Below are 27,260 nucleotides of genomic sequence, written 5' to 3'. Positions count from 1 at the left end.
AATATAATATAGTATAATACGGTTTGGTGCTTACAACACAATGTTTCATTGAATACTACTATGTTGTTATGGTTGACTTTTTGGCATTTGTGTTTTCTAATTTATATTTTACATTTATGTTTTTTTACTGTTTACCATAGAAAAATGGATAAGAAACAATTTCTAAACTGTTTTAATAATCATATTTTTAATTGATAAAAGAAAATTTTAATTTTTACAGCTAACATATAATTATTCATTTATCAGATGACAGCGTATATCATGTGTTCATGTCTTTTTAAAATAATGTTAGTGATTAGTATAATTAAAACCCATGTTAAAGTAATTTTTTCTCTCTGTTGAAATATTTTTTTATTTGTGTATTTTTAGGCTTTTAGTTGATCGAGGATTAGCTCCTGGAGGTCACGATGATTTCTGGGAAGCTTGTGGTTTTAAAATTCAAGATAGCCATCTTCGAATGCCACCCTGTCCACCTGGTACATCAATAAGCACTGAAGGGTGAGTAAAATAGATTATACATCAAACTTTTAGTTCAAAAGTCTTGGGTTGATATCTTTATTAATAAAAATCTAATGCGTTTTGTATTAGATATGGGATGCATGCATCTCATCTCTATTTTGTGCATCAAGATTTATTTTAACATACTGACTTTTGTGTTACATGTATAAAACCCATATTATGGGGAAAAAACTGTATATAGTCTATGTATATAGTTTTTTAAAATTACAACTATATATATAGTTGTAATTTTAAAATTATTCAATTAATAGTTAATTATTCAATTAACTATCCTCATCGTCTCCCACTTGGCTGGGAATTGCATTATATTGTTGCTTTTATCAAGGATTAGTTAGAATCATGCATGATCATAAAATTTATTTAAATAAATTTTAGAAGCAGATAAGTGTAACAAAAATATGATAAAATACTGAACTACATTTAGTTGTAGAAATCCTGGTTGGTTGTGGGATTTTTCATTTGCTACAAAACTTCACTTCCATATATAATTCCTTTTTCATATAATTCCCTCATATAAGTTTATATGTAAGATTCTAAGAAAAAGTTAATAATTAAAATGCACTTAATGTAAAAAAAGAAGTGGTTATGAGCTAATTAGAAAAATTACTTATTAAATAAATTAAAGCTAAATATTAAAAAAAAATATATAACTATTCTATATATATATATTCCACATAATGAGATTTCATCTCTAAGGTGATAATGGCATTAAAGTAATTACAGCTGTTGGTTATAGGTGACCCATGCATGGCACAAGTCACTCCCAAAAAAGGCACAACTGTTCTCAAGAATTACAAATATCCTGCATCAGTCTTGCTTAGTAAAGTGAGGAATGAAATGTTTTCCATTGAGCTAGATAAGATGTTTATCAAGCCCACTTAAATGCAGTTGATTTCAGTTCCATCAGTGACCATATAAAGGAATAAATAAATGTAACAATTTTTATTATGAAATACAGTAGGCTCTTAATAATCTAACACATATCAGGTAGCCCTGGTGTCAGATTATCAGAATTTTTCAGCTACTGGAATTACCCTAATTTCAGTGGAATAACCAACAGAAAACATTACGTACTTTCATATGAATTTATTAGTTTGAATAACTGATGTACATTTATTAAGAAAGTAACAATAATACATCTAAACAACTCATGTGCTACAGGGTAGCACATGAAATGATCCAAGATTTGGTTTCGTTAAAAAATGTTTATTTGAATCGCAATACAGAAAAGTAAAATACACGTTTACTATATACCTGGATATTATGTTTTGCTTATCACATGTTCAATATGACCACCATCACGTCTAGCAACTTCAACATGAACTCCTATGTTGTTAACAGCTTGACGACAAATCTTTACTTATCTCGTTGCACACATCAATGATCAGCACTCTCAGTTCCATCACTGTACGAGGATGTTTAGGGAAAAGCTTTTCCTTTAGAAATCCCCAAATAAAATAATCACATGGATTCAAATCAGGACTGTTCAGAGGCCAGATCTGTCCACATGCAAAACAATTAGAAAATCGGTTTGAAATGACATTTGTGTTAAACATTTCATGAAGAAAGTCTAAAACAACAGTAGCCGTGTGTGGTCTGGCTCCATCCTGCATGAACCACTCGTTTTCTAATTGAAACCCCTTTGCAAGAAGCTGGGGAACAAAATTATTATGCAGCATGTTTAGATAACGTTCACTGTTCAAAAAAGAAAGACCCTATTACTCCATTACTTGTGATAACGGCCCATACTGTAATTCTTGGAGCATAATGCACCTTTTCATGAAGCACTTGTGGATTTTTGGAAGCCCAAAAATGTACATTTTGTTTCAACCTCATCTAAGTGAAAATGTGCCTCATCTGAAAACTAAACACTGTTCAACAACACGTCTTGGTTACAGTCCATTCAGCAAATGCCATTCTTTGATGTTTGTTGTCAACCATTAACTTAAGCAATACTGTTATTTTGTACAGATACAAATGCAAATCAGTTTTTAAAATTTGTTGCACAGATCACCTAGAAACCCAAAACTGTGCTGTTGTTTTCTTGTTGATTTGCCTAGTCTCCTCAGCAATGGTGCTCTGGCAGCCTCGACATTCTGTGGAGAATGAACAGGCCATTCGTGCTTACTCTCAAATACTGAACCATCACTATTAGATTTTTCATAAAGTTTATGTATTGTTTTAAATGAGGCTGACCACCGAGTTTGAAAATGTGCACGAAACCATCTTTGTATAAGCACCACACTTTTCATTTCATTAAAAAACAACACAGTCTTTACATGCTGTTCAACAGTCCTTTGTCAGCCATCTTGGAACAATACACAAACAGTGTACTCAGAAAGAGAAGAAACTAATATTCATGAGCTGTTGTCGCTTCTGCCAATATAGAACATTAATAATTATTAACCTAAACAATTACTGGCAAAACAAAGGTTGAAAACTTTGGTGAGTTGTTGTGCACATGCCCGTGAAGGTTTCTGAATTAGTTTGAACGCGCAAAGTGGCGCTAGAGTCAAGATATTTCAACAAATTGTATTTATGGTCCAATTTGGCTCATAATATAAGTAATTCACATAACATAACTAATATATATTAGTTATGTGAAAACAAATATTTCTGTAAAAAATGGATCTGCTAGGTGGGCTGGGGTTGAGATATTAAAATTTTATATATGGACCAATTTGGCTCATATTCAGAATGTATATTAGTTACATGAAAAGAAATATTTTTGCAAAAAAAGACCCACTAAGTGGCACTGGGGTAAAGATATTTTGAAAAATTGTATTTATGGTCCGATTTGGTTCATATTCATATTCAGAATACACATTAGTTACGTGAAAAGAAAGATTTTTGCAAAAACTATACCCGCTAGGTAGCACCGGTGTCGAGATATGTATGAAACAAATATACAAAAAGACTTTTTTCTATGTGTATAAAAGGCAATGTTCATATGTGTGTCCGCTATAGACTAAAAAACTACTGGTTCAATTTACACGCGGGAAAAATGGAGAAAGGGAAAAAATTTAAAGGGAAAATATCATCTCATTCATCCGATTGCAATGAAACTTTGGTGTGCACACCCATTATGGTTTCTGAATTAGTTTGGACCTGCTAGGTGGCACTGGGGTGAAGATATTTTGGAAAATTGTATTTATGGTCCGATTTGGCTCATATTCAGAGTATATATTAGTTACATAAAAAGAAATATTTTTTTCAAAAAATGGACCCACTAGATGGCACAGGGGTCAAGATATTCTGAAAGATTGCATTTTTTGTCCAATTTGGATATTTATGAAACAAACAAATATACAAACTGACTTTCTTCTTTGAATATATATATATGTATATGTTTAAGATATAAGATTACCCTTGCGGACAAGATGCATATTATAAAATTTAAAATATTTTAAATTTCTTCAGAAGATCTCGCAAGCAACAAAGTACCTAAGCAAAATAAAAACCCTGAAGGTAGTGTAGTCAAAGTATCTGAGATTTGACACTTTTCTTTAAGTGTTCAGAAAAAGGACTGTGAAAGTGCATTAGTGAAGAAAGTGTAAAAAATAAAGTGTTTAACACATTTGTATATTAAGTGGTCAGAAAAAGGACTCTGAAAAAGTGTCAAGATTCAGGTTTCATTTGCTCCTTTTTTATTAAAAGGAGGAACTTTAAATTTTATTAAAGAGAGGAATTTTACATTTTATTAAAGGAGGACTTTTAAATATTAAAATAAAAGTTCTCACTTTTTGTATTATTATATAAATTCTCATTTTTTTTTTTTATTACTCTTATTATATTTAAATATGTCTAATACCCTATTTTGGGTCAGTTTTGTTTCATCCTTCAAAGACTCTACATGTGTTTATTACGAATCTTTTATTAATTAATGCAATAATGTTATATGAATTACAACATCAAAGATACTAAAAAGTGAATAACGTATTTACTGAATAAAGTGTAAAAAATAAAAAAAAAATAAAAAGTGTTTAACAAATTTGTGTACGGTTGTAGTAGTCACAAACCATTACTTTCGCTGTCAAATCAGTTAAAGTGTAAAAAATAAAAAGTGTTTAACAAATTTGCATACAGTTGTAGTCATTGCAAAGCATTACTTTTGCTGTGAAGTCAATTATGCCACCCAAACGATAAGCGATTGGAAGCACAAAAGAAAGAGGCATTATGAGCTTCACAAGTAGATGAGCAACGGGAAATAAGACTGGAAACCGATCAAGTACACACTGCTGAAGCTCGTTCATCTGAAACAGATGAATACTGCACGCTGATTTAAATCTTGGTGCATTTCTTTACGATGCTAATTATGATTACAGTCTTCATCCAAGTGTGATTATTGGAAAAATGGATAAATTATGTGTGTATTGCAGTGCTCTCAAATTTAAGAATGAAACACCAGGAATGTGCTGCAGAGGTGGAAAAGTGAAATTGCCAGAATTACAATTACTACCTGAACCATTATCAACATTGGTATCAGATGACACAAGCCAATAGAAACATTTTTTGGCAAATATACATAAGTACAATTCATGTTTCCAAATGACATCGTTTGGTGCAAGAAATCCATGACAACATTCAAAGTGCAAGGGCAAATTTATCATAGTGCACGATTACTACCATTGCCAAACGCAGATTACAAATTTATTTCATGGGAAAAACTTATGAACAAATCAACCAATGTTGTCAAATTAATACGGGCACTAAACGAGAAACTGTCACTGCGTTACAAACTTTATTCGATCAACACAACAAATTAATTCAATTGTTCAGAACTGCCCTTGAACAAGTGCCAGCTGATAACTACAAAGTTGTAGTTAGACAGACAAAACACCTGTCAGCCAACATGAAAGACTGTACAATAAGCCAACAATTGATGAAGTGGGAATCGTTATAATTGGCAAAGAATTTAACTGGTGTGATATAATTCTTCATCGCAGAAATGTTGATGTTCAGCTTGTCTCAGAAACTCATATGATGGATTGCAATATCCAATTTTATTTTGGCAAGGAGAAGATGGATATCATTTCAACATCAAATCAAGAAATTCATAAACGGATAAGGAAACAAATAAGAAAGTCAGTGCCATGAAATACTATTCATATCGATTGATGATTCACGAAAACACTCATATCTTGAAATGTCCATAATTATTCCATCAATACATTGTCGATATGTATTTGAAAATCAAAACCAAATAACTCCGCTGCATTCGATTAAATAAAACCAACTTGTGTTTTGAAGATTGCATTCATTTACATGATGCAATTGTTAATGATGGCAATGTGAATCCCAATGAATTGGAGAAAATGGTCATACTACTGGCCACATTTACAGGTAGTCCACGGCACATGCATGAATACACACAAGTTGCAAGATGTATATTTGTGCATACAACTGCCCAAATTTGTTTATTAAATTCACATGCAATCCTATGTTGGATGAAATAAAAGAACTTCTGTTAACTGGACAATCATCATGATATTTCCACACATGTGTTCAAACAAAAATTGAAGTCTGTAATTGATTTAATTGTAAAGCATCTTGTTTTTGGAAAGACACACTGTTGGATATATTCCATTGAATGGCAAAAGAGAGAATTGCCACATGCACACATATTGATTTGGTTGGTCGAAAAAATCACACCAGATCAAATTGATGAAGTCATCTCAGCAGAAATACCAGATGTTGACATTGATCCAGACTTATTTAAATTCATCACCAAAAACACAATTCATGGTCCATGTGGCTTACTCAACAACAATTCACCATGCATGACTGATGGGAATGCACGAAACGATACCCAAGGGATTTACTTGCCAAGACTATCACTGGCAGTGACAGGTATCCACTCTACTGTTGTTGATCAACTGAAGGTGGCAACAAATCCATTACTTTAAAAGTTCAAAACAATGATGTTGAAGTTTATAATCGTTGGGTTATATCAAATTCACCATTACTCTCGAAAACATACAAAGCATACATCAATGTCAAGTATTGCAGTTCAGTGAAATTGATCAAGAACATTTGCAAATATGTCAAAAAGGAAGCGATATGGCAGTTTTTGGAATGGGAAATTTAACTGCATCTATTGATGAAATCGACCAGTATCAACTGGGATGCTGCATTTGTAACAGTGAGGCGATATGGTGCATTTTATCATTTCCAGTCCATGAACGACATCCAACAGTTGTTCATTTGGCAGTACACCTTGAAAATGGCCAACAATGTTAACTGCATTTTTCTCATTGTGCGGGGGGATGATATGTTTACAAAGATGCTACTTTATTCTGAAGTGCATACCTACTACACATGGAATGCATTAGCAAAAAAGTTTTAACATCACAAACAAGGTAAATCAGTTGAAGAACATCCTAATTTATATTCAACTGACACATAAGGCCATCTATGTACTGTTCACCTAAACTATGCAGAATGCTTTTACTTGCGTTTACTGTTAACCAACGTGCATGGACCACATCCTTCCAATAATTGAGAACAGTAAATGGTCAAATATGTGCAACTTATCGTGAAGCTTATAAAAAATTAATATTCTTGAAAATGATGCACATTGGGACATTTCAATCAATGATTCATCGAATACAACTCAACCACAACAAATACGCACATTATTTGCAGTCATATTGACAATGTGTTTCCCATCCAATCCAAAATAACTTTGGGAAAAATACAAACACTACATGAGTGAAGACATCCTACATCGTTTGTGTGCAACAACTCAAAATCTGGATATTCAATTCACACCAAACGTATGTAATGATGCATTGGTTTCAATTGAGGACATATGTTTGGCAATCACTAACAAAGCACTGGTACAATTGGAAATAACTGCACCGAATCGATCTGCAAACAATTTTTTGATCATGATTTGCAACAAGAAGCACACTTTGATGTCGACGAATTGGGTACATTTGTTCAAACAAATCTTCTGATATTGGTTCCAGAACAACGCATAGTGTATGACAGAATTATGCATGCAATTACAAGCCAAAGCGGCAAATTGTATTAACTAGATGCGCCCAGAAGCACAGCCAAAACTTTTCTCATTTCACTTACTTTGGTAACCATATAATCACTAAAAAATATTGCACTGGAAATCGCATCATCTAGAATTGCAGCAACTCTTTTGGATGGTGGCCAAACAGCGCATTCAGCACAGAAATTACCGTTGAATATGCAAATCACTGAAACACCAACATGCAATATCAACAAAAATTCTGGAATGGGTAAATTACTCAAATAATGTCAACTTATTATGTAGGACGAATGCACTATGGCACACAAAAAAGCATTAGAAACATTTCATCAAACACTAAAAATTTGTTTGTAAATGAAATTTAGATAAATTTATGTAAATTCATTGTATTGTCTGATGATTTTTGACAAACTCTACCAGTTATACCACGTTCACCACCTACTAATGAACTTAATGCATTTCTCAAATCATCAGTTTTACAGCGACATACAAAATTTGACTTTGAAGACCAATATGCATGTACAACTACAGCATGATGCATCTACTGAATGTTTTGGAAAACAATTGTTGGCAATGTGATACATTTTAGTCGATCAACAAAATGTGTCACATTGCCAACAAACTCCTATAAAATAACAGCAACCACAGACGAATTGATTCAAAAAGTTTTCCCAGATATTGCACAGAATTACAAATATAACAGTGCATGTGCTACATTAGCAACCAAAAATATTGATGTCAGTGCCATCAATTGCATCATTCAAAATGAAATACCAGGCGAAGTGACAATGTATAAGTCTATCAACACTGTAATTAATCAAGATGAAGTTGTCAATTATCTGACTGGATTTTTGAATTCACTTGATTTACCAGACATGCCGCTGCATGTTTTAACATTGAAAATTGGTATGCCTATTATTCTTCTCTGAATTGTCAATCCACCACAACTTTGTAACGGTATCAGGCTTTCAGTGAAAAAGATGATGAACAATATCATCAAAGCTACAATTTTTAATGGAATATTTAAAGGAGAAGATGTACTGTTGCCACGCATCCCACTGATTCCGACAGATATGCCATTCGAATTCAAACGTTTGCAGTTTCCAGTGCAACTCGCATTTGCAATGACTATCAACAAAACACAGGGACAGTCGTTACAAGTGTGTGGACTAAATCTGGAAAATCCATGCTTCTCACATGGACAGCTGTATGTGGCCTGCTCACGTGTCAGAAAACCTTCGATTTATTCATGTACACACCAGATGGAAAAACAAAAATATTATGTATCTGAAAGCACTTCAATAAACAGAATTAAAACACAAACACTTTCTTTCTTTGAGTGGCATTGCAACACATGCCGGGTATTAGCTAGTTATATTATACAATTCACAAAAAATCACATAACCCAACTCAAAGATCAAATCCTCATGTAAAATGTATAGTTGTATATTTAAGTTTTGTTTTTCGTTATATAATGTTTTAATTTCATTCTTTAACCATTCTATTTTACTTTCTTTTTTTAGTAATAATAGCAGAATTGTATTTTTAATTTTTATATTGATGTAATTAGGTATTATTTTATAATATAAACATTTTTTATTAAATTTTATATTAGCAATTGATTTTTGTAGTTTTAATTTTAAGTTATAGAATTTCATAGCAATAATTTTTTGGTTATCATTTAAATTAATTTTATTAAGCATGCAAATAATAGTATACAAATATGCTAAAACTGAATACAATATAAGTTACAAAAAATTCAATAAAATATTTAAATCTTTTAAATTAAAAATTGCATACACAAAAAATAACTATATAAATAACAGAGATCCTACTAGAATAATAAAACATAACAATAAATTTAATTTAGATAAATAGGGATGATATAGTTTAAAATGCGCAAATTGCGATCTGGAATATATCAGGATGACTAACTGGTCTTTTTCGATTAGAATTAATGAACACATTAATTGCATAAATAAAGGAAATAAAGAATGATCCAATTTTGCTAGACATATCTAGAAAGTAATCATAATTACAACCCAGATAATTTTATTAATATTCTTGAATATTCCAATAACTTTCATAAAACAGATATTGTAGAAAACTATTACAAATGCTTAAATAATAAAAGTTTGATAAATGAACAAACAACATTTTAAAATGATGTATTATTCAAACAAATATTAAACAATAATTTTGATTCTTAAGTTGGTAATACCGCTTCGTACTAATAAACATAACAATTGAGACCTTCATACTGACATGATGGATAACGTTAACTTTATTTTACCTTTTGACAATCAATTTTTATATTTATATTCTTAAAAAATTCAGTTTAGTATAATTAATGATATTTGAAGTAAATGATTATAATGTATAACACATCATTGTTCCTGAGGATGGATTAATAATCCAAAAGCACTTCAACATTACTATTAAAGATTGTTGGTAAGTGGAAACTATTATATAAATAATTTGTATATTAATACCAATGGGCCATGCTTAATAAAATTAATCCATAATTTATTACTTTCTCAGTAAAATCTGCCTGGTATGTACAGGCCATAATATTTTTTTAATACTGTAAATATTTTCTTACTTTTTTCACTACAAAAAATATTTATTTATTTTATAGAATGAAAATGTTCCGACCCAAGACACCACCAAGAAATGTTTCTCCTGCTGCTTCCATGTTGGAGGAGTTACCTGAACAAGGAAGTGGAGACACACAGCTAGTTGTACAGGTTGAAGATCTGACCAACACAGAGGATCTGTCTCCTATACAAATGAACATGACCGATCTCTTCCCAGGATTGGGAACGTGTGAAGGAAATCCACTTGAATCAGAGTTCCTCTTCCTTGAATTGACTGTTAATAACAACTCTAATGTAGAAGTGTCAAATCAGAAAGACTCAATAGACAGCAGTTTAACTAGTTCTACGGAAAATAAACCTGTTAAATTAGAACAACCGCCGGCCGAGTTGTCACCTGACCTTTTATCTGTAGATTTTAAAGATTTAATAGGATCTTCAGGAATTTTATTTGACAGATTATCTAATAGTGTAGATGCAACAAATTCAGTTAATTCGGTTACACCCGTGAAAAAAGAAAGAACAGATAGTAATAGTAGTGATAATAAGAATAATGGGACAAAAGTGTTGTCTAATGAAAAATATGAAAATTCTGGTTCCTTATTGGATAGGTGGGCTAGGTTTGAATCGAATTCGGACGTAAGTCAGGTTAGAAAAAGTAGTAAACAATTAATGGATAATTTTATAGGAGATGATTCTAACGGGCATTCTGCATTTAAAACTATAAACAGTTCGCCACCGTTAAAGAAAAATCTTAGTCGAACTAGTCCAAAAAAGAAGTGTGATGTCGGTGGTGTTAGTGGTGTTAAGGATCTTAACGTCGGTGTTAAAGATCTTGTGATATTAGACCGTTACTCATCGGCTCCTAAGAACCCACCAGTGAATGTTGTCCAGCCTTCAAACCCTTCATCAGACAGTAAGTTCTTATTTAGATTTGTAATTATTAGTAATGTTAGAATTGATATAATTAACATTTTATCACGGTATTTACTTCTTACTGTATACCTGTGGCTTGTTACATACCCAGATCATCAGGCAAGATCATGTTAATTGTAACCCAGTAACAGAATGATGGTTCTGATATATATGTATTTGTATATTTATATATGTAAACAACTTGATCCACCAAGTACAGAATAAAATTAAATTACGTAGGATGACACTTGCCTTATATTATTATATATACACAAGAGTACTTTCACAATTTTCTCACATCTTCAGTTGATCCAATTTTTTAATTGTTTACGTGAAATTACAGATTATAAATACACAAAATTAACAAAATAAAATCTTGATAAATACAATAAAACAGAATTTGTTAAAACTTTGGATATAAACTTTAAAATAAATTCAAATCTAAATGAAATTAAAAGGAATTTTTTTTTTCCTTTTAAATTTAAAATTAAAGTTAAAAATGTAATTCCATATATAAAAATATGTAGACAAATAATAAAATTATTAATTAAAAGTTAAAATGATAAATATATTAAAAAAACAATGAATGTGTGTGTGTGTGGGGTTTGGCTAGCCAATATATTACTGTGTAGGATTTTAAATAGATTAAACAATATTTGATAAAGTGCTGCTATTTATTGCAGCCTTTTAATAAAACCCACTGGGTTGGTCTAGTAGTGAACATATCTTCCCAAATCAGCTGATTTAGAATTCTAGTGTTCCAGCGTTCAAGTCCTAGTAAAGTCAGTTATTTTTACACGGATTTGAATACTAGATCGTAGATACCAGTGTTCTCTGGTGGTTGGATTTCAATTAACCACACATCTCAGAGATGGTCGAACTGAGATTGTACAAGACTACACTCATACATATCATCCTCATTCATCCTCTGAAGTATTATCTGAAAGGTAATTACCGGAGGTTAAACTGGAAAAAAAAAGAAAGCCTTTATAATTGTGCAATAGATACTAGATACTCATACTCTGTTTGTTAACTGATCAAACTGAATCTGTTTTTATATTCTTGTATATAAGTCTCTCTAAAATGTCATAACGCCTATTATTTTTATTATTATTATTCATATTACATTTATTAATTTCTAATATTTTGTATATACTGACAGCATAGTTGAAAATATTATAAAGGTTTGATAAAAATAAGTTTAAACCTGCATACCAGACAAACAATCACATAAAACATTTGACATACTGATTCACATAGTATTTATAATTTGAGTGGAATTTACAAAATAAAATGTAATGACAGTGACCATATTTATATAGAAATGACCACTAGATCTTTCAAAACCAGATTTTCTGAACTTTTCAGATATTATAAAAATGGGAAAATTTTGCTTTTCTAATGTTTCTGACCATTTTATTGATAATAAACATTCAGTATCTGATATTTACACTAATTTGAAAATATTAGAAATTAAAAAATGTAATATGAATAATAATAATAATAGGGATTTAAACATTTTAGAAAGATTTTATATATATAAATATAAAAATGTATACAACTTGGTCTACCAACAAACAGAATTAGAGGAACACGATTATAAAGGCTGCAATAGATAGCACTTTATCAAATATTGTTAATTTTTAGTTTAATCTATTTAAAATCCTACACAATAATACGATACTGGCTAACCAAACCACACACATATTCATTCTTTTTTTTTATATATTTATTATTTTAACTTTTAATTAATATTTTTATTATCTGACGACATATTTTTATATATGGAATTTTTAGCTTTAATTTTGATTTTAAATCTTAAATTTAAAAGAAAAAAAATGTTTAATTTTAATTCCATTTTGATTTGAATTAATTTTAAAGTTTATTACCAAAGTTTTAACAAATTTTGTTTTATTGTATTAATCAAGATTTTATTTTGTTAATGTGTATTTATAATGTGTAACTTTATGTAAACAATTAAAAGATTGAATTAACTGAAGATGCAAGAATATTTTGAAAGTACTCTTGTTTATATATAGTGATATAAGGTAAGTAAGTGTCATCCTACCTAATTTAGTGATATAAGGTAAGGAAGTGTCATCCTACCTAATTTAATTCTATTCTGTACTTGGTGGAACAAGTTTTTTATTTATATTTGTATAATAGTTCAGAGGAATATGAGTTTAAATTTACTTAAAAAAAAAAAAAAAAAAAATGTTTTCTTTTAATATTTCATAAACCAATTAAAAAGTAACACAATTCTTAGAGATAAACAAAGAGATTGGTCTCCTTTGATATTTTTTTTATACTGTAAATATTTTCTTACATTTTTTCACTATGCAAAATATTTTTTTTTTTACAGAATGAAAATGGTTCAAATAATCCAGTATGTAGAAGTAATAATAGGGGACTCCATTTAGAAATTAAAAAAATAAAATAAAATAATTATTTTATTTAAATTTAAAAAAATAAAAATAAAGTAAAATTTGGTAACTTGAAATAAAAAAAATGAAACATCATAAGCAACATTTTACATATGTACACAACATTATGTTGTACAGTAATTGTGAACTATTTATTATATTTGTTGCACTACTAGTGGATGAATGTTCATAGAATTAATAAAAAATTTAAGTGATTTCTTACTTTACAAATCACCATCATCTGCAAGTCAATCAGCAAAACAGGTGCCATGCTCAGTACCATTGATTGCATTCGATATCCCTGTTGTCTTAGAATTTTTCTCAATCATGTCAGGTGAAGTTGACCTTCGGACACTCAGGATCCACCCCCACATCACATTTAAAGTCGGTCATTTAATTTCCCCCCCCCCCCCCACCAAGCATGTTTATTTTTCAGACATCCCATCTTGAATACTGCTGACTGACTGACAAATCCAGGGTTTGATGAACTTTATTTCGGGTTTAAATAAAGTTAATCAATGTTGAGGGGTTGAAACATTGATGTTAATCCACCAGGAATCACAGCCATGTCCATTTTTGCTTCTTCAAAGCAGAACTTTACCGTTTGAAGAAGATGAGTACAGAAACTACAAGATGGACATGAGAAGGGACTTTAAGCAAAGCAGTGCACCTGGTCATCATTTCCAGATTTTTGGCCAATCTTTCTAAATACACTCAATGCTCCCCTTTCTTTTATTGTGGTATTGCTTGGCATGTAAAGGTGGACTGGCTTTTGATCTGCATTGCTGATTTGCATCAGCATATATCATTTTATTGACATATTCTAAAGACACGCTGCTGGAAGGCAACCACTTTGTCCTTGTAATCTTGGGGCAGTTTCTGGCATAAAGTTGTATGTTTTCTTAGGGACAAGTTCTTCTTTCTCATGAAGCACCAGACCCATTCTATACTGGCTTTGAATTCACTGCATGGAATCCCTTTAGTATGTGCAATTCCCCTTGCACAATATTGCAATATTTTGTGGTTGACTGTGTTGCCATTATTACATAATTCCTGCATATAACTGAGAACTTTGTCCTACAGTTCTGGATATTTTCCATCTTCTGAGCCCCAAAATGGATAGCAAAAACCTTTTACTTTTGTTAATGTCTCCTTCTGTTTCTGTCAATATTTCATATGAGATTCTGAAGCATCAAATTCCTGTGAGCAGTTTGGTTCCTATTCTTATCTGCAAAGTTACTGTTATATTTTACTTTTGACATTGTTATTGAAAACACACATTCTCAAACTCAAGAGCTATTAATCACACAAACTGCTTACTGGAAGTGGGAAAGGAGGTAATAAGATCATACGCAACACACTTGTACAGCATTTAAGGGTAGGGGTGAGTCAACCTTGATAGCAAACAATTCCTTCTGTTGATGAGTATAATATAATGCGAAAAATTGCTGCATTGCTGGTTGTACATAGCTAACAGTTTTCTAGAGTTATTGCTGTTTCACAAAAATTTTTCCCTGTAAAACTTATGCGAGGGTTAAAAAAGTACAGAAAATGCCCTTAAAAATTGGGATATTATGCAGAAGCGAAGATTATGTGATTAAATGTGGTACATTTATATGAAAAATATAATTTATATTAATATATTTATATGAAAAATATTTATGAAATACTATGAAATTTTTGGATTATAAGTGTTTGAAATAACTGGAAGTACTAAAAAAAAAATGGTGTTTTCATAGCATGTTCAATAATGCCACACTACCTTTAGTGTTTTTTTTGTACCACCATCAAACACCCTGCAGTGATCTTGTAATTTAGTATTTATTCATTTTTCTTGACTGATCTTTCAAACTGGTGACTTTGAAGAAGTAGATCTAGGCTTTATTTCAGGTTTAGAGATTACCGCTCATTATTGGTTTTATTTTGGTAAAAATTTACTTTATTATAAACTTATCCTCAGATGATTAGGTAAATAATCTCGTGAAAAGAAAATAGAAAATAAATGAAAAAATGTTAGTTATTATCTAAAAAATAAATTAACAAATATGATAATAGTAAGTGACAATAAAAAAAAATAAATAAGCCAGTTAATTAATTGCCATAGACACTTGAATCGTAGCAATAATTAATTTTTGCATAAACAGAATTATGTCTTAAGAATGATGAAAACATTACTTAAATTTGGTTTTATGATATGGTTATTTTTACTTTATATTCTTCAATAAAAGAAGAAAAAATTGTACCTCCTTTTTTCTCATTCAGCCATAATTGAAAAAATTGTATTTATAATGTAATTTATTGTTAATGATTTAATGATTACCACTGCCTTCATGGACTGCGTATCATGGCATTTTTGAGGGTTTGCAGAAAAAAGTACTTTACATATTCATCAATAATATTTAAAGGATGAAAAATCTATAGGAGGGTAGAACAATGAATTATTAAAAAGTTTTGATAGCTTTAATCTTGTTGGTATTCATTAATGGCTAATTATCAGAGCAGTTGATGCCATTTAGAAGAAATATATAAATCAAACAGCCCCAATATAAAGCTACCAATTTCATTCACAAAAAGAATAAAAATTAATACTGGCTACAAAGTGCTATAGTTTTTAGGTAAACCCGCTGGTCTTAGGACTTTTTCAAGTTTTAAAAATTAAAAATAAAGAAACAACAAAATATTACTGTGAACCTACATTTTATACTGTCAGATCGATCAGTAAAAAGTGCAAAATGATAAGAATGTATTAATTTTTGAATACAGATAAAATTATAATTTGTTTTTGGGAAAACTGTTTTTGCTAATGACAGAAATAATTGTCCATATAAAGTACTGCCAGGTGCAGTCTATACACAATTGTCTACTGAAACATTTTTTTTACTTTATTCCCTTTGGTTAGAACAATCAAAACCTCATGAGAACCAACTCTCATTGAATAATTTTCTATGTACATGCTATCCCAATAAGGAATCAGGCATGTCCATTTCATATTCCTTGAGTTATTAACTAGAGTACAGAAATATGCTATTGTAACTTTCTCTGTCTTCCAGATTTTTGCAATGTGAAATTATTGATAACAAAACATAAATTAATGCTGAAAAATTAATTTAATTGCAGAGTTATTATAACGTATAGTTCAATGTAAATTTGTTGAAATATTAAATAAATAAAATGCATTCTAATAATTTGTCTCATGTTTACCAAACTTTCCTGGATTGAAGTTTATCTTTTCTGACAAAATTCTACCTCTTGATCTTTTTAGTTAATCTTATTTTTTGTTCAAATTTCTGTTTGTATAAGGAAAAAATAATACTTTGTTCATGTATGTAGAATTTTACATGGTGATTTAAAATAATTTTTTGGTACTAAATTTTAAAATGTTATCATAGGTTATATCATGTTTTCTAGATATAAAGCATTTAATCTGTTTAGTAGTAATGCTCTTAAGTAAAATCTCACTTGTCTTATAGAATTAACATTTATTAAGTACAATTATAATTTATTATTTATATACCGATAAATTAAAATATTATAATACTTAAGTTATAAAAATAGAAAAATCAACATTTATTCAGATTGTGCAGTTTACTTCATGGAAATTTTTACTTTTCGTTTTTAAAAAGTGTTGACACACTTTCTACACTTGTGCATATTTTATCAGTTTCTCTAAATAGAAACAAAAAATAGTTGTCCATCATTTCAGGGTTTTAACTCCCTCAGTAATTGATGTCCCATTGTCAGAATATTATTACTGATAGAACATAAAATTTTCTGTTGAAAGTTCAGGTGGGAATGTATGAATTGAAATTTTAAGGATATCTAAATATATGAACTTTCCTAATGGTTTGTTTATAAAAAAAATTAGTTTTTATCTTTTTTGTTGCCTGAAAACCGTCAGCGATAACTTTATTTACACGCTCTTGTTTAACTTATTTTTAGCAGTTTAGTCTTGAAGCTATTTTTTATTTGTGGATTGCAAATGTACCTTCCTTTAGTTTAACATCACCTAGTTTCTACCAAAGTTATTTTTATATGATTAAATCTTGGCCAATCATTGTTCAGTGCCTTAACCGAATTTTCTTTTACTTTCACTAGCCATGAGGCTCTGTAGCACTGACCAGTTCTGTATTGGATTATGATACTTTATATCACAGCTATCCTGTAAACAAAGGAAACTGCAATATTTAGTAAATTTACCTTATAACAAAGAAGAAATACGAAAACTTTCAGATCAGAACATTGTTGTCACTTGAAGTCTTTTTATTGTTTCTAATATTAAACCTTTGCTTTCACATGTTTCTTTAGCATCAATTGAATGAGGTAGTAGAATATATGGCTGTTTAATTACTACTATTTTTCTGCAAAACTGGGTTTAAGTTGACTTTGGACAAGCTAATTAAGATACCATACTTCAGGATTATGCTGTATACAAATTTTTGTGATTAGTATATCAATATCTGTACATATACAAATTTTTTTTTTTTACTATAAAATGAACTGAAAGTTTTATTTTTCCTTTTACCCCATATGTTCAAATTTCTGCTCTGATAACATTAAATTAAATACTAAGTCATTAATCATCATGTTAAGTTAGATAATGGGTTTATCACAAGATTTAGAAAAAAATTCTTCAGCTCTTTTTACTTTATCCATTTCACTATCACAAATTGTATGTACTTATAGCTCTATCAGATTAGAAAAAAAATTGTCTTAGTAAGACAATCAAAACCAAACTGAATATGTTTTATACTAGCCCGCATATGAAAATATGCAAAAACAGACTTGTTTTTACCTGCAACCTTATTATTCACTTCTCCAAACAAACAAAAACTTTTTTTTTTCATTTTATTGATATATTTGTTAGAGTTTTTTCAGTAAAATATGCTGGTATATTCTTTAAAAATTAAAATTTTATTCTCAATTATAAATCTACAGTTTGAGAAATCCTCAGTTGTTCATATCTACAAGTATATGTAGATTTATATATGTCTTCTTATCAGTTGTTTTACTCATTGCTGAGCATTGTAACCCAATTAACCATGCACAGTCATCCTGCATGGCTTTCAGCTCGTCTTGAAGCATGTTGAAGATATAAACCAGTGACAATCCTGCCCCCCGCCCACAGGAGATCCAAATGGGAAACTTAAAGCTGCAGACAATTTCACACTGGGTAAAGCCATAGGGTTGCCAAGGGAAAATTATCAGTGGTGGTTTCTTGCTGCCTTCCACTGAACTCTCCAAATCCTGTTTGCTCACTGACTCAGTTTCCCATTAAGGTTGGGTAGCCATCCTTCTACTGAGTTGCTCAGCTTAATAGGACCTCTGCAAGTAGGTAGGAAATTGCAGAATTGAGGTAACAGGATATCTCTGTCGCCTATATATATAAAGTTTCTTTACAGTTTAAATGTTTTCTGAAATTTTCAACAAGTTATTTTAAAAACAGAGGAGTTTTAGAAGTGTTTTTGATGGGGAAGTGTTTGATGAATATCAAAGATGTATATGATTTCAGATAATATTATGCTGTACACCATAGTACAAAGCATACAATGTACAGAATTATATATCAGTATTTTATAGTTTTCTCAAAAAAATACAATCGCTAACATAATGATACATATCTGAGGACCTACACCTCAAAGTATTTTATTTTGTTTACCAAAAACAAAAAAAACTAAAAATTGCTTAACCTATTCTTTTACTAGCTCAACAATCTTTTTTTCAGTAGAACTTTTACACTTTACTATATAATGTATTTTGTTATGAATTTTGTAACTAGCACTAGCATAATACAAATAACTAAAGTAAAGAATTACAAAGTTTCTGAATATATAGCACTACTGCATGTTTTCATCTTCTGATGAACTCTCACTTCCCAAATTGATAATGACACGTCCAATTTGTTGTTCTAGAGGTCCTTGCAGCTTGTGATAGTCATCTTCATTTTTTCTAACATGTTTGCAACATTTTATCCAGTCCTCGACTGAAAGTTCTACAAACTTTTTATGGCGAATTTCCGTTGTTGCAGTTGTCATTATTTGTACATTTTTAGCTGCGATCTGGTTCTTCACCCGTGTCCATATCATCTCAGTGTAATTCAAATTGGGATGATATGGGGATAGGTGTAAAACAGGGAACTCACCTTCCACCAGTATCTTATCTATCATATGTTTTCAGATGGTGGTTTTTTTTTATTGTCTCTTACAACTAAACTTTCATAAAATTTTCATGGAATGGTAAGCTGTAGTCCCGCAGCCAGTCAATCATTGATTTTTTGTTGATGTTGAATTTGGTCCTTGGCTTTTTTCAGCATTGTGATAAGCATTATCTAAAATAACGATACTGTTTACTGGCAAGTTAGGCATTAATTTTTCTCTTATCCACTTTAAAAATATGTTGTAGCTCATTTGAGAATTATAATCACCTAGGAAGATTTGGTTTCCATACTGTCAAGCAGCTGGGAACAAATCCCATTTCAAAAGGAGAAAGGATAATAATTATTCAATAATAATAATAAATTGGCACAGCAAAACACTGATGCATTTGAAAGTTGCCAACATTTCTGTTGGCAGTGAGAACCTAAAATATAAGTTTCATCAACGTAGACTATTGGTCTTCCTTCAACTCAGTATTCTTCAACTTTATTCAAATACACAAACCGTTTGTACTGAAATATCATGTTTTTCAATAAGAATTTCTCTGTTATTTTTGATTCTCATCTATTTAAAATCCATGCTTAACAAAATTATCCATAAACTACTCTTTTGCCCATTAAATGCCCCATCACTTTTTAGTTTTGCAGTAAGTTTCCTTAGAGAAGGCAAGCAGCCAGCCCCAGTTAAGTAAAATTTTAACATTGTACGTTGTATAGCATTCCGATCAAAACTGTCTGGATTTGTCACTTCCTTTGCGAGGGGAACTGAATTTTTTTCCAGATTTATTTCAGTAGTAATTCAATAAACTGTTCTTTTTGAGACTCATGTTGCACATGCAACACATTCTACAACTTTTCTGGGTTCACTAACAAACATATTCCAATTGCAGCTTCTTCTGTCATGTAATTAAGAACATTGTGTATAATTTCTCTCCCTTGATGGTGACTGTCTTTTCCATGTAAATTAGACATTGTATGCAAAATAATAAAATCAGTTCACTACCATAAGAATAGTCAAAAATTTATTAATTTAACGCGAATAAATTATTTTTTAAATTTCACTTAAGACTTCAACTACTTTCAAGAATTGAAACTCGAAGAACACTATAATCGGACAATAACCTTACTCTTTGGACACACACAATTAACTGGACAAGTTTTAATATACGTTGAGTCTCTGATGGATGGTACTAGACTGACCAACCACATTACAAAAATTCATTAAATAAAAGTAACAAAAAGTGAGAATTTATTTAAAGAGATTTAAATTTTGAGTCTTAACATAACTGCCCGCCAAAAATCATATGATTCATACTATTGCTTGTAATAATCTAATTTATAATATAAAAAAATATATATATCATATGCAACTGCAAATACAATATAAATTAGAACGGGATCATTTACAAACACAAGTTAGTCTCTGAATGAATAGGAATGGTTTGTATAAATAGAGATTTAATGTTTTAAATGTTTAGAATGACATATTGTTTGGTTATTATTTACACAAACTTGAATAAAGAAATTTTTCTTATGTATGACTCATTGCCTAGGCTAGTGTACAGTTGTTCGCCACTCCCAGAACAAAGGGCGAGGAGCATAGCATAAACAATAGACATCAATCTTGTGCTTGTTTGGCTTGGATATTATATGCAGTTATAAAACTAAAAAATAAATGTACTTTGGCCTAAACACTAATTAGTAACAGCTGATTAGTTTGCATAATATTTCATAACATATCTATTTCAGTATCTAATAAAGTAATAAATTAATTTGGTAATATATAAACTCTGGATTAAATAAAAAACTAGTAAATATAAGACGTGAATTTGTTCATTGATTGAAATAAACAGTAGTCATACTGTGTACATACTGTCTTTAATCAAGTATTATTATAAACTTGTGCTCGTTAAGCAGCAAGGTATACAGCTATGCTGTTCATCAGATCTGTGCCAGTTCAGCTTGAATAAGCTATACCATCCTATTCCTTTTCATTAATTGGGTTAGTTTAGAAATTGTTCTTTAAAAATAATCATTTTCCCTTCAGGTGTTTGAAGATCAACACATTGATATCAACAGAAAAAAGCAATATGCTAACAGTTGTAACGGTAATATCATTAGTTTTAATTATATTTTACTTACTTGATTTCATGTGATCTGTATTTTTTAGTCATTAAATTTATGCTGTAATGAATGTTATTTTTATTTAATATTAATCTGTAAATGAAATTTAGATTGTTGTATGGTGAAATAATTTTTTTTTTAGAGCAAATGGTATTTGTTATTTATGTTATGGTTCAGTGTTTTACATTATTGTATGAATTTAATTTTAGCTAACAGCAACAGACTGATGGCAAGGCCGAATACTTCATGGACATATAGACGTAACAACCATACAAGCCCAAGCTATCTTTCAACTAAATTTGTTACTGTTAAACCTCATGTAGTCGAATCATCTAATGTTCAAAATTCAAGGTATTTTTTAAGGAATTATTTATTTAAGTTTCATATTAATTTATAAATTCTTAGTTGTTTTTTTTTATTTTGAGTTTATATAGTTATTTACGTTTGTTAGTGTTTCATGATTAAAGCCAGCTTACAGTTCTGGCTTACAATACAGTGAACCAATGAATCGAATCTTGAGTGAAATTATTAAATCAGATTTTGTTCAGATTAAGTTTGTTAAAATGTAGATATTTTGACAGACTTGGTTTCCTTACTAGCAACAAAACTTCATGATAAATTCATTAGAAATTGGCCTGGCACCTATGTTAGGTAGATGGGGATGAAACTTTAAGTTTTCTAGAACTGTGCAGTCCAGTTTTAAAAAACACAAGAGTAATTTAGGCTTAATAATTAGTTAATTGTAAATGAGTCTGATGTGCTCTATATCCCATTTAAAATTCTTTTGAGTGTGACAAAAATTTTGTTTTAAAATAGCACTGTAATTTTGTTTTTAAGAAATAAAAATTATTTTGCTTGTTATAATTGGTTTGCTTGGCATTTCTCCTACCACTACCTCATTCGGTAGCCCTAAAGCATAAGCCTAAACGTCTGTGCCACAAATGGCTACTGAGCCTCGAAACAGTTTACAACAGTGTCCTAAATAGCTCCTATAGCTTCCCTAACAGTGCGAGCGGACTAAGTGCGGTGCCATACACTACCGGCTTACATATCCCAACCACTCACTTGTCATATATTTACTAAAATGGGTAGGCGCACTCCATCAGCTACTAAAAATATATATGACATCCATAAATTAAAATTTACTTCGTCTAGACAGCAATTTGCTGCCACGCCTAGGTCACTGAATGCCAGCAAATACCTGTCCACCATATTAAAGCGCTTCGAGCCTTAATTGGCTGGTGGTTAGCTTCCCACAGCAGTGCGATAAGAGTCTTTCCCTGAAGTAAACTACTGATGTCGGTTGAACATAGCAACCGCATCAAGGAACTCCCACACGGTCCGACAATGCAACTCTCGCCACATTGACTCGCTGCTTGTGAGTGGCCAATTTTCCCCTTGATCTCTAAGATCCAGGGTGGCCTGGCCTCTGGCCTCCCCAAGAGCAGGGCAGTCAAACATCAGGTATTCATTTGACTGGACCTCCCCACAGATGCACAGCTCATCAACTGCCAGGCGGAACCGAAACAGATATTGGTTTAAATTAACATGGTTGATAAGCACCTGGGCACCCATTGCCCTTAAAAACGAACTCGAGGCATACCATCCCTCCAGATCCCGTATAAACTTGTACAGAGATCTTCTCTTAGTCGTGGTGTCCCATTCCAGCTGCCATGCTTCCATTGCAAGGCTCTGCAGCCTCTTCCACAGGCAGGAGATGGACAACTGAACGAAATTTAGATTCAGTGCATTGTGATCACCATTCCAATCCGGTACTGGCCTGACCCGAAACCATGTCCCAAATACCCTATAATTTTTTCTAGTCTGTATAAAGAAAATTAATTTACAGTATTTGGTTTTCATAATGAGACATTGATTGTCATTTTCCTGAACACATTTCTCACTATGAGAATTAAACTTGATTTTTCGATTATCTAGTTTACAAGTGCAACACTTTATGTTATGTATATGCTGTTCTTACTATGTATTTTTCTCATATAATTTTTATTTAGGCATTATCTTATTACTTAGTTTATTACTTTTCCCTTTTTATACATTTAAATATATGTTACTTCTTGCATATCATTCAAAAATTAGATACATAACAATTATGTCCTTGAAAATATTGTTAGGATATTACTGTAAATGTAACTTAAATTTTTTTTATAAAACAACGATTTAATAATTTCATTCATTTTTTAAAATTTAAAAACAAACATTTGTTGAATTTTGTTTGTAACTGTTAATCAGTTTTGCAATTCTGTACGAATCAGTCAGTCACAAATGAAATTCAGTATTTTATAATAAATAAACTTGTGTTTAGAGAGTTGTAAAAAGAAGCTGTCGTAGAGTCTAGATCTTATAGCATTTATGAACACTGGATCTATAACATATGTCTTTTTAACAATCATTGTTTGGAGTTTGTGTTGTATTATAAATTTAAAAAATCGTGCTGGCTGTTATGAGTTGTAACCTTTGAAAATATTGGATTGAATTTTTATTTTATTATAAATATACCAGTACCTTGTTATTATAGGCTATAATACCCTTCTAAGCAAGCCAAACTAATTTGTACGTAGGACTGTAAAAGAGCAAGGATTATTTTCCTTTAATCTTATAGTCTGTTTGGTCATTTGAGTAGCAACAGATCTATGTAAATGTAAAGTTACTATTAACATTCATCTCTCAAAAGCATTTGTTTCAGTTTATGAATATTAATTCATTGGAGTTTATGAGTTAGCTTTTTCTTGTAATAGATTACTGTAATAGTAATAAAATTAATTACAAGCATTAACAACTGAAAAGCATCCGGTTCATTCTTGAATGTACTGAAAACTGATACTGTTCTAAAGTACTGGCCAAGAAATTTTTGAACATAACCATTCAAGTCACAGACTATTGTGAATGAGTACTGTGCTCCAGTTTGTGAAGATCAGTTAAGTTGTAACACCATAGTTTTATACCACAATTGCTTTACAGGTTTAACCGCATACAGTTCATCAGGATATGGGTGATGTACGAGTAATGGTGCATTCTGCCTTCAAAATTCATTGTTATTTGTAAAACATTTCTTTACTAACAATCAGTGTATAACCAAGACAAGATAAAATCAGAAAAAGGAACCACAACTTTTTTTAAAAAACAAAACACCTGTATTTCATGTAGTTTTACCTACTGAAATTGACACAAAAAATTCTGTTATGTAGTAGTTAATCTTTTTACTGCTAAAATAGGCCTGATTTATATTGTCTTCTTTATGGAACCATGTACTTAAAATATATGACAGCAGAAAACGTTTTTGATATCATCATAGTATACCAGTTGTTTGCTATTTGATGTCAATGTACAGTATAAATTAAATATCATTGTGAATATACAAATTTTTATTTTTATATAACTGATTTTTTTGTCTCTAAAACAGAAAAGGTCTTATCTTTTTCAAAATTATATTTTTCATTTTTTTTAAATTATTAAACCAATTTTAGTTAAGCTAACATCAATAATCAAGTACATCATATCAATAGAAATTTCTTAGGGCAAGTTTCACAGCTCCATAAAAAATATTTATGCTTCATAAAAACTTAACTGTAGTCTGGTTCATAATTCTCAGTTAATCATTAAATTATAAATCTACTGATACTTTCTCTAAAATTTTATTAGTTACAAATATATGTTAATGATTTCTGCATCTGAGGTTATGATTAAAAACTGTTTTTTTCTCCCAACAATAAATGACATCCTTTACTGGAAATATTAATTTTTTTGTTATATGCTGTATGAGATCATACATCAAGTAAAGAAATATTTTTGACCCACATCTTCTTCAGTTATAGATTTTTAATATAACAGCATCGTAATATTCTCAAAAATGTACTTATTCCTTTCTAACATTTATCTTTTTACTTGAATCCTGGATATATCAAGCATATGAATAAAATGCTAACCTAGCCTATAAGTATGATTTTGTTCTATCTTCTGTAAAATAGAAGAATTTTTAAATTAAATTACATTTTTGAGAAATATTTATTTTAAAAATTAGGTATTTTCATTTGGTATTGGTTTCTTTTTTTTGTATTATGCTAAAGCCTCTGGATAGCTCCTATATATTATGAAGACTTTTGAAACATCATGTTTGTTTTTCTTTGGTAATGTTTACATTATTTATATTCTGTTGTAAACATTTTTTATTATTTAGGCACTTAGTTTATGTTATAATTTACTTATAATATTTGGGATTAGTTAAAAAGAACTGACATTTCTTTCTGGTGTAATTTTAATAAGGTTGGTCAGACTAATTTATAAGGTAGTTGGAAAAGCACAAGCATGGGAGTTATTTATAGCCAAATTTGTCAGTCGCTGAGATAAATCGGCTGAATATGAACTTGTGTTGCTTGTATCAGGTTTTTCATTTAAAGTAAATTGTTTACAACACAAAGCTAATTTAAAGTGATTCTTAATATCTGTAGTGCATCAAGTTGGAACTCATTTCTTTTATAGGAAAGTTTTTTCTCTTATGTCTCGGTTCTGAATGACAAACCTCGCTGTAAACCACAAAGTGTGAGAACTCCTCAAAACACAGTTTGTTTGCAGAAATCAGTTAATCCATCAGAATCCTTGACAGTCAATTAAAAAATGAGCTCTGGTTCTTAGATTATCAGTGCCTAGTGTTCATTAAATGTTACACAATTTGAAATTGTGTCTATACAAGATAACAGCCATTCAAGAATTGAGTGACCATGATAAGAATAACTATCTAGATTTTTACGTAACTGTTTTTGAAATTGAAAATGTGATTCTGAATATTTCATGAGTGATGAAGCTCATTTTCATGTTAATTCAGATGTGAATATTGATAATGGGTTTAAACATTGAATAGAAACCCATCAAAACCCATTCCACTCGCCCAAGGTGACAGTATATTGCACTATTTTGGCATTTGAGATCGTAGGTCCTTATTTCTTTGAAGATAGGTGAACAAATAACTGTTATAGGCAGTTGTATTGTGAGATGTTGGGGAATTTACAGTAGCAATTTGTAGAAATGGAGAATTACCAACAGCTACAGTTCCAAGACAGCATTATGAATCACACTGCACAACAGATCTTGTTTATTATTTTAATATCCTATTTCCAGGTCTTATCTCCAATTTTGGTGTTATTTTGTGGCCAGCTTGCTCCTCAAAACATTTAGCCAATGATTTTTTTCTGTGGAGATACCTCAGAAGTAGAGATTTTTTTCCACACCTTGCATACTAAATGAACTGAAAAAGAAAATTCGCCATAAAATTAATACTGTATCTTATATTCTTCAAAATATTATAGACAATTTTCTGCATCATCTGCAAAAAAATGCTTCAATACGGAAGGACTTTTTGCAGCATACAATTTATAAATCAGGTTACAAAATCTCCCAAATTTGCTCTTTCAGATTAAGTATGTATAATGTAGATATCATTGTAAAATAAAAAGCCATTGCGTTTTGAAATGTGTCAGTTCTTCCTGACTGACCCTCTGTATTAATACCTTATAGGT

The 27,260-nt window shown here is 30.5% G+C and overlaps 1 protein-coding gene across 1 annotated transcript in view; it reads left to right on the top strand.

The window, feature by feature from the left end:
• Window positions 1–27,260, top strand: part of E(Pc) (Enhancer of Polycomb) — a 126,849-nt gene that overhangs the window by 97,803 nt on the left and 1,786 nt on the right. The window contains exons 9-11 of the mRNA XM_075363337.1: window positions 370–498; window positions 10,161–11,032; window positions 21,939–22,080. Of these exons, the coding sequence (XP_075219452.1) occupies window positions 370–498; window positions 10,161–11,032; window positions 21,939–22,080 (1,143 nt within the window). The remainder of the gene's footprint in view (window positions 1–369; window positions 499–10,160; window positions 11,033–21,938; window positions 22,081–27,260) is intronic.

Source organism: Lycorma delicatula, chromosome 4, assembly GCF_047948215.1.
Source record: "Lycorma delicatula isolate Av1 chromosome 4, ASM4794821v1, whole genome shotgun sequence".
Classification (NCBI taxonomy): domain Eukaryota; kingdom Metazoa; phylum Arthropoda; class Insecta; order Hemiptera; family Fulgoridae; genus Lycorma; species Lycorma delicatula.
Note: the sequence above shows the minus strand (reverse complement) of the source record. Positions and strands in the feature narration are given on the sequence as shown.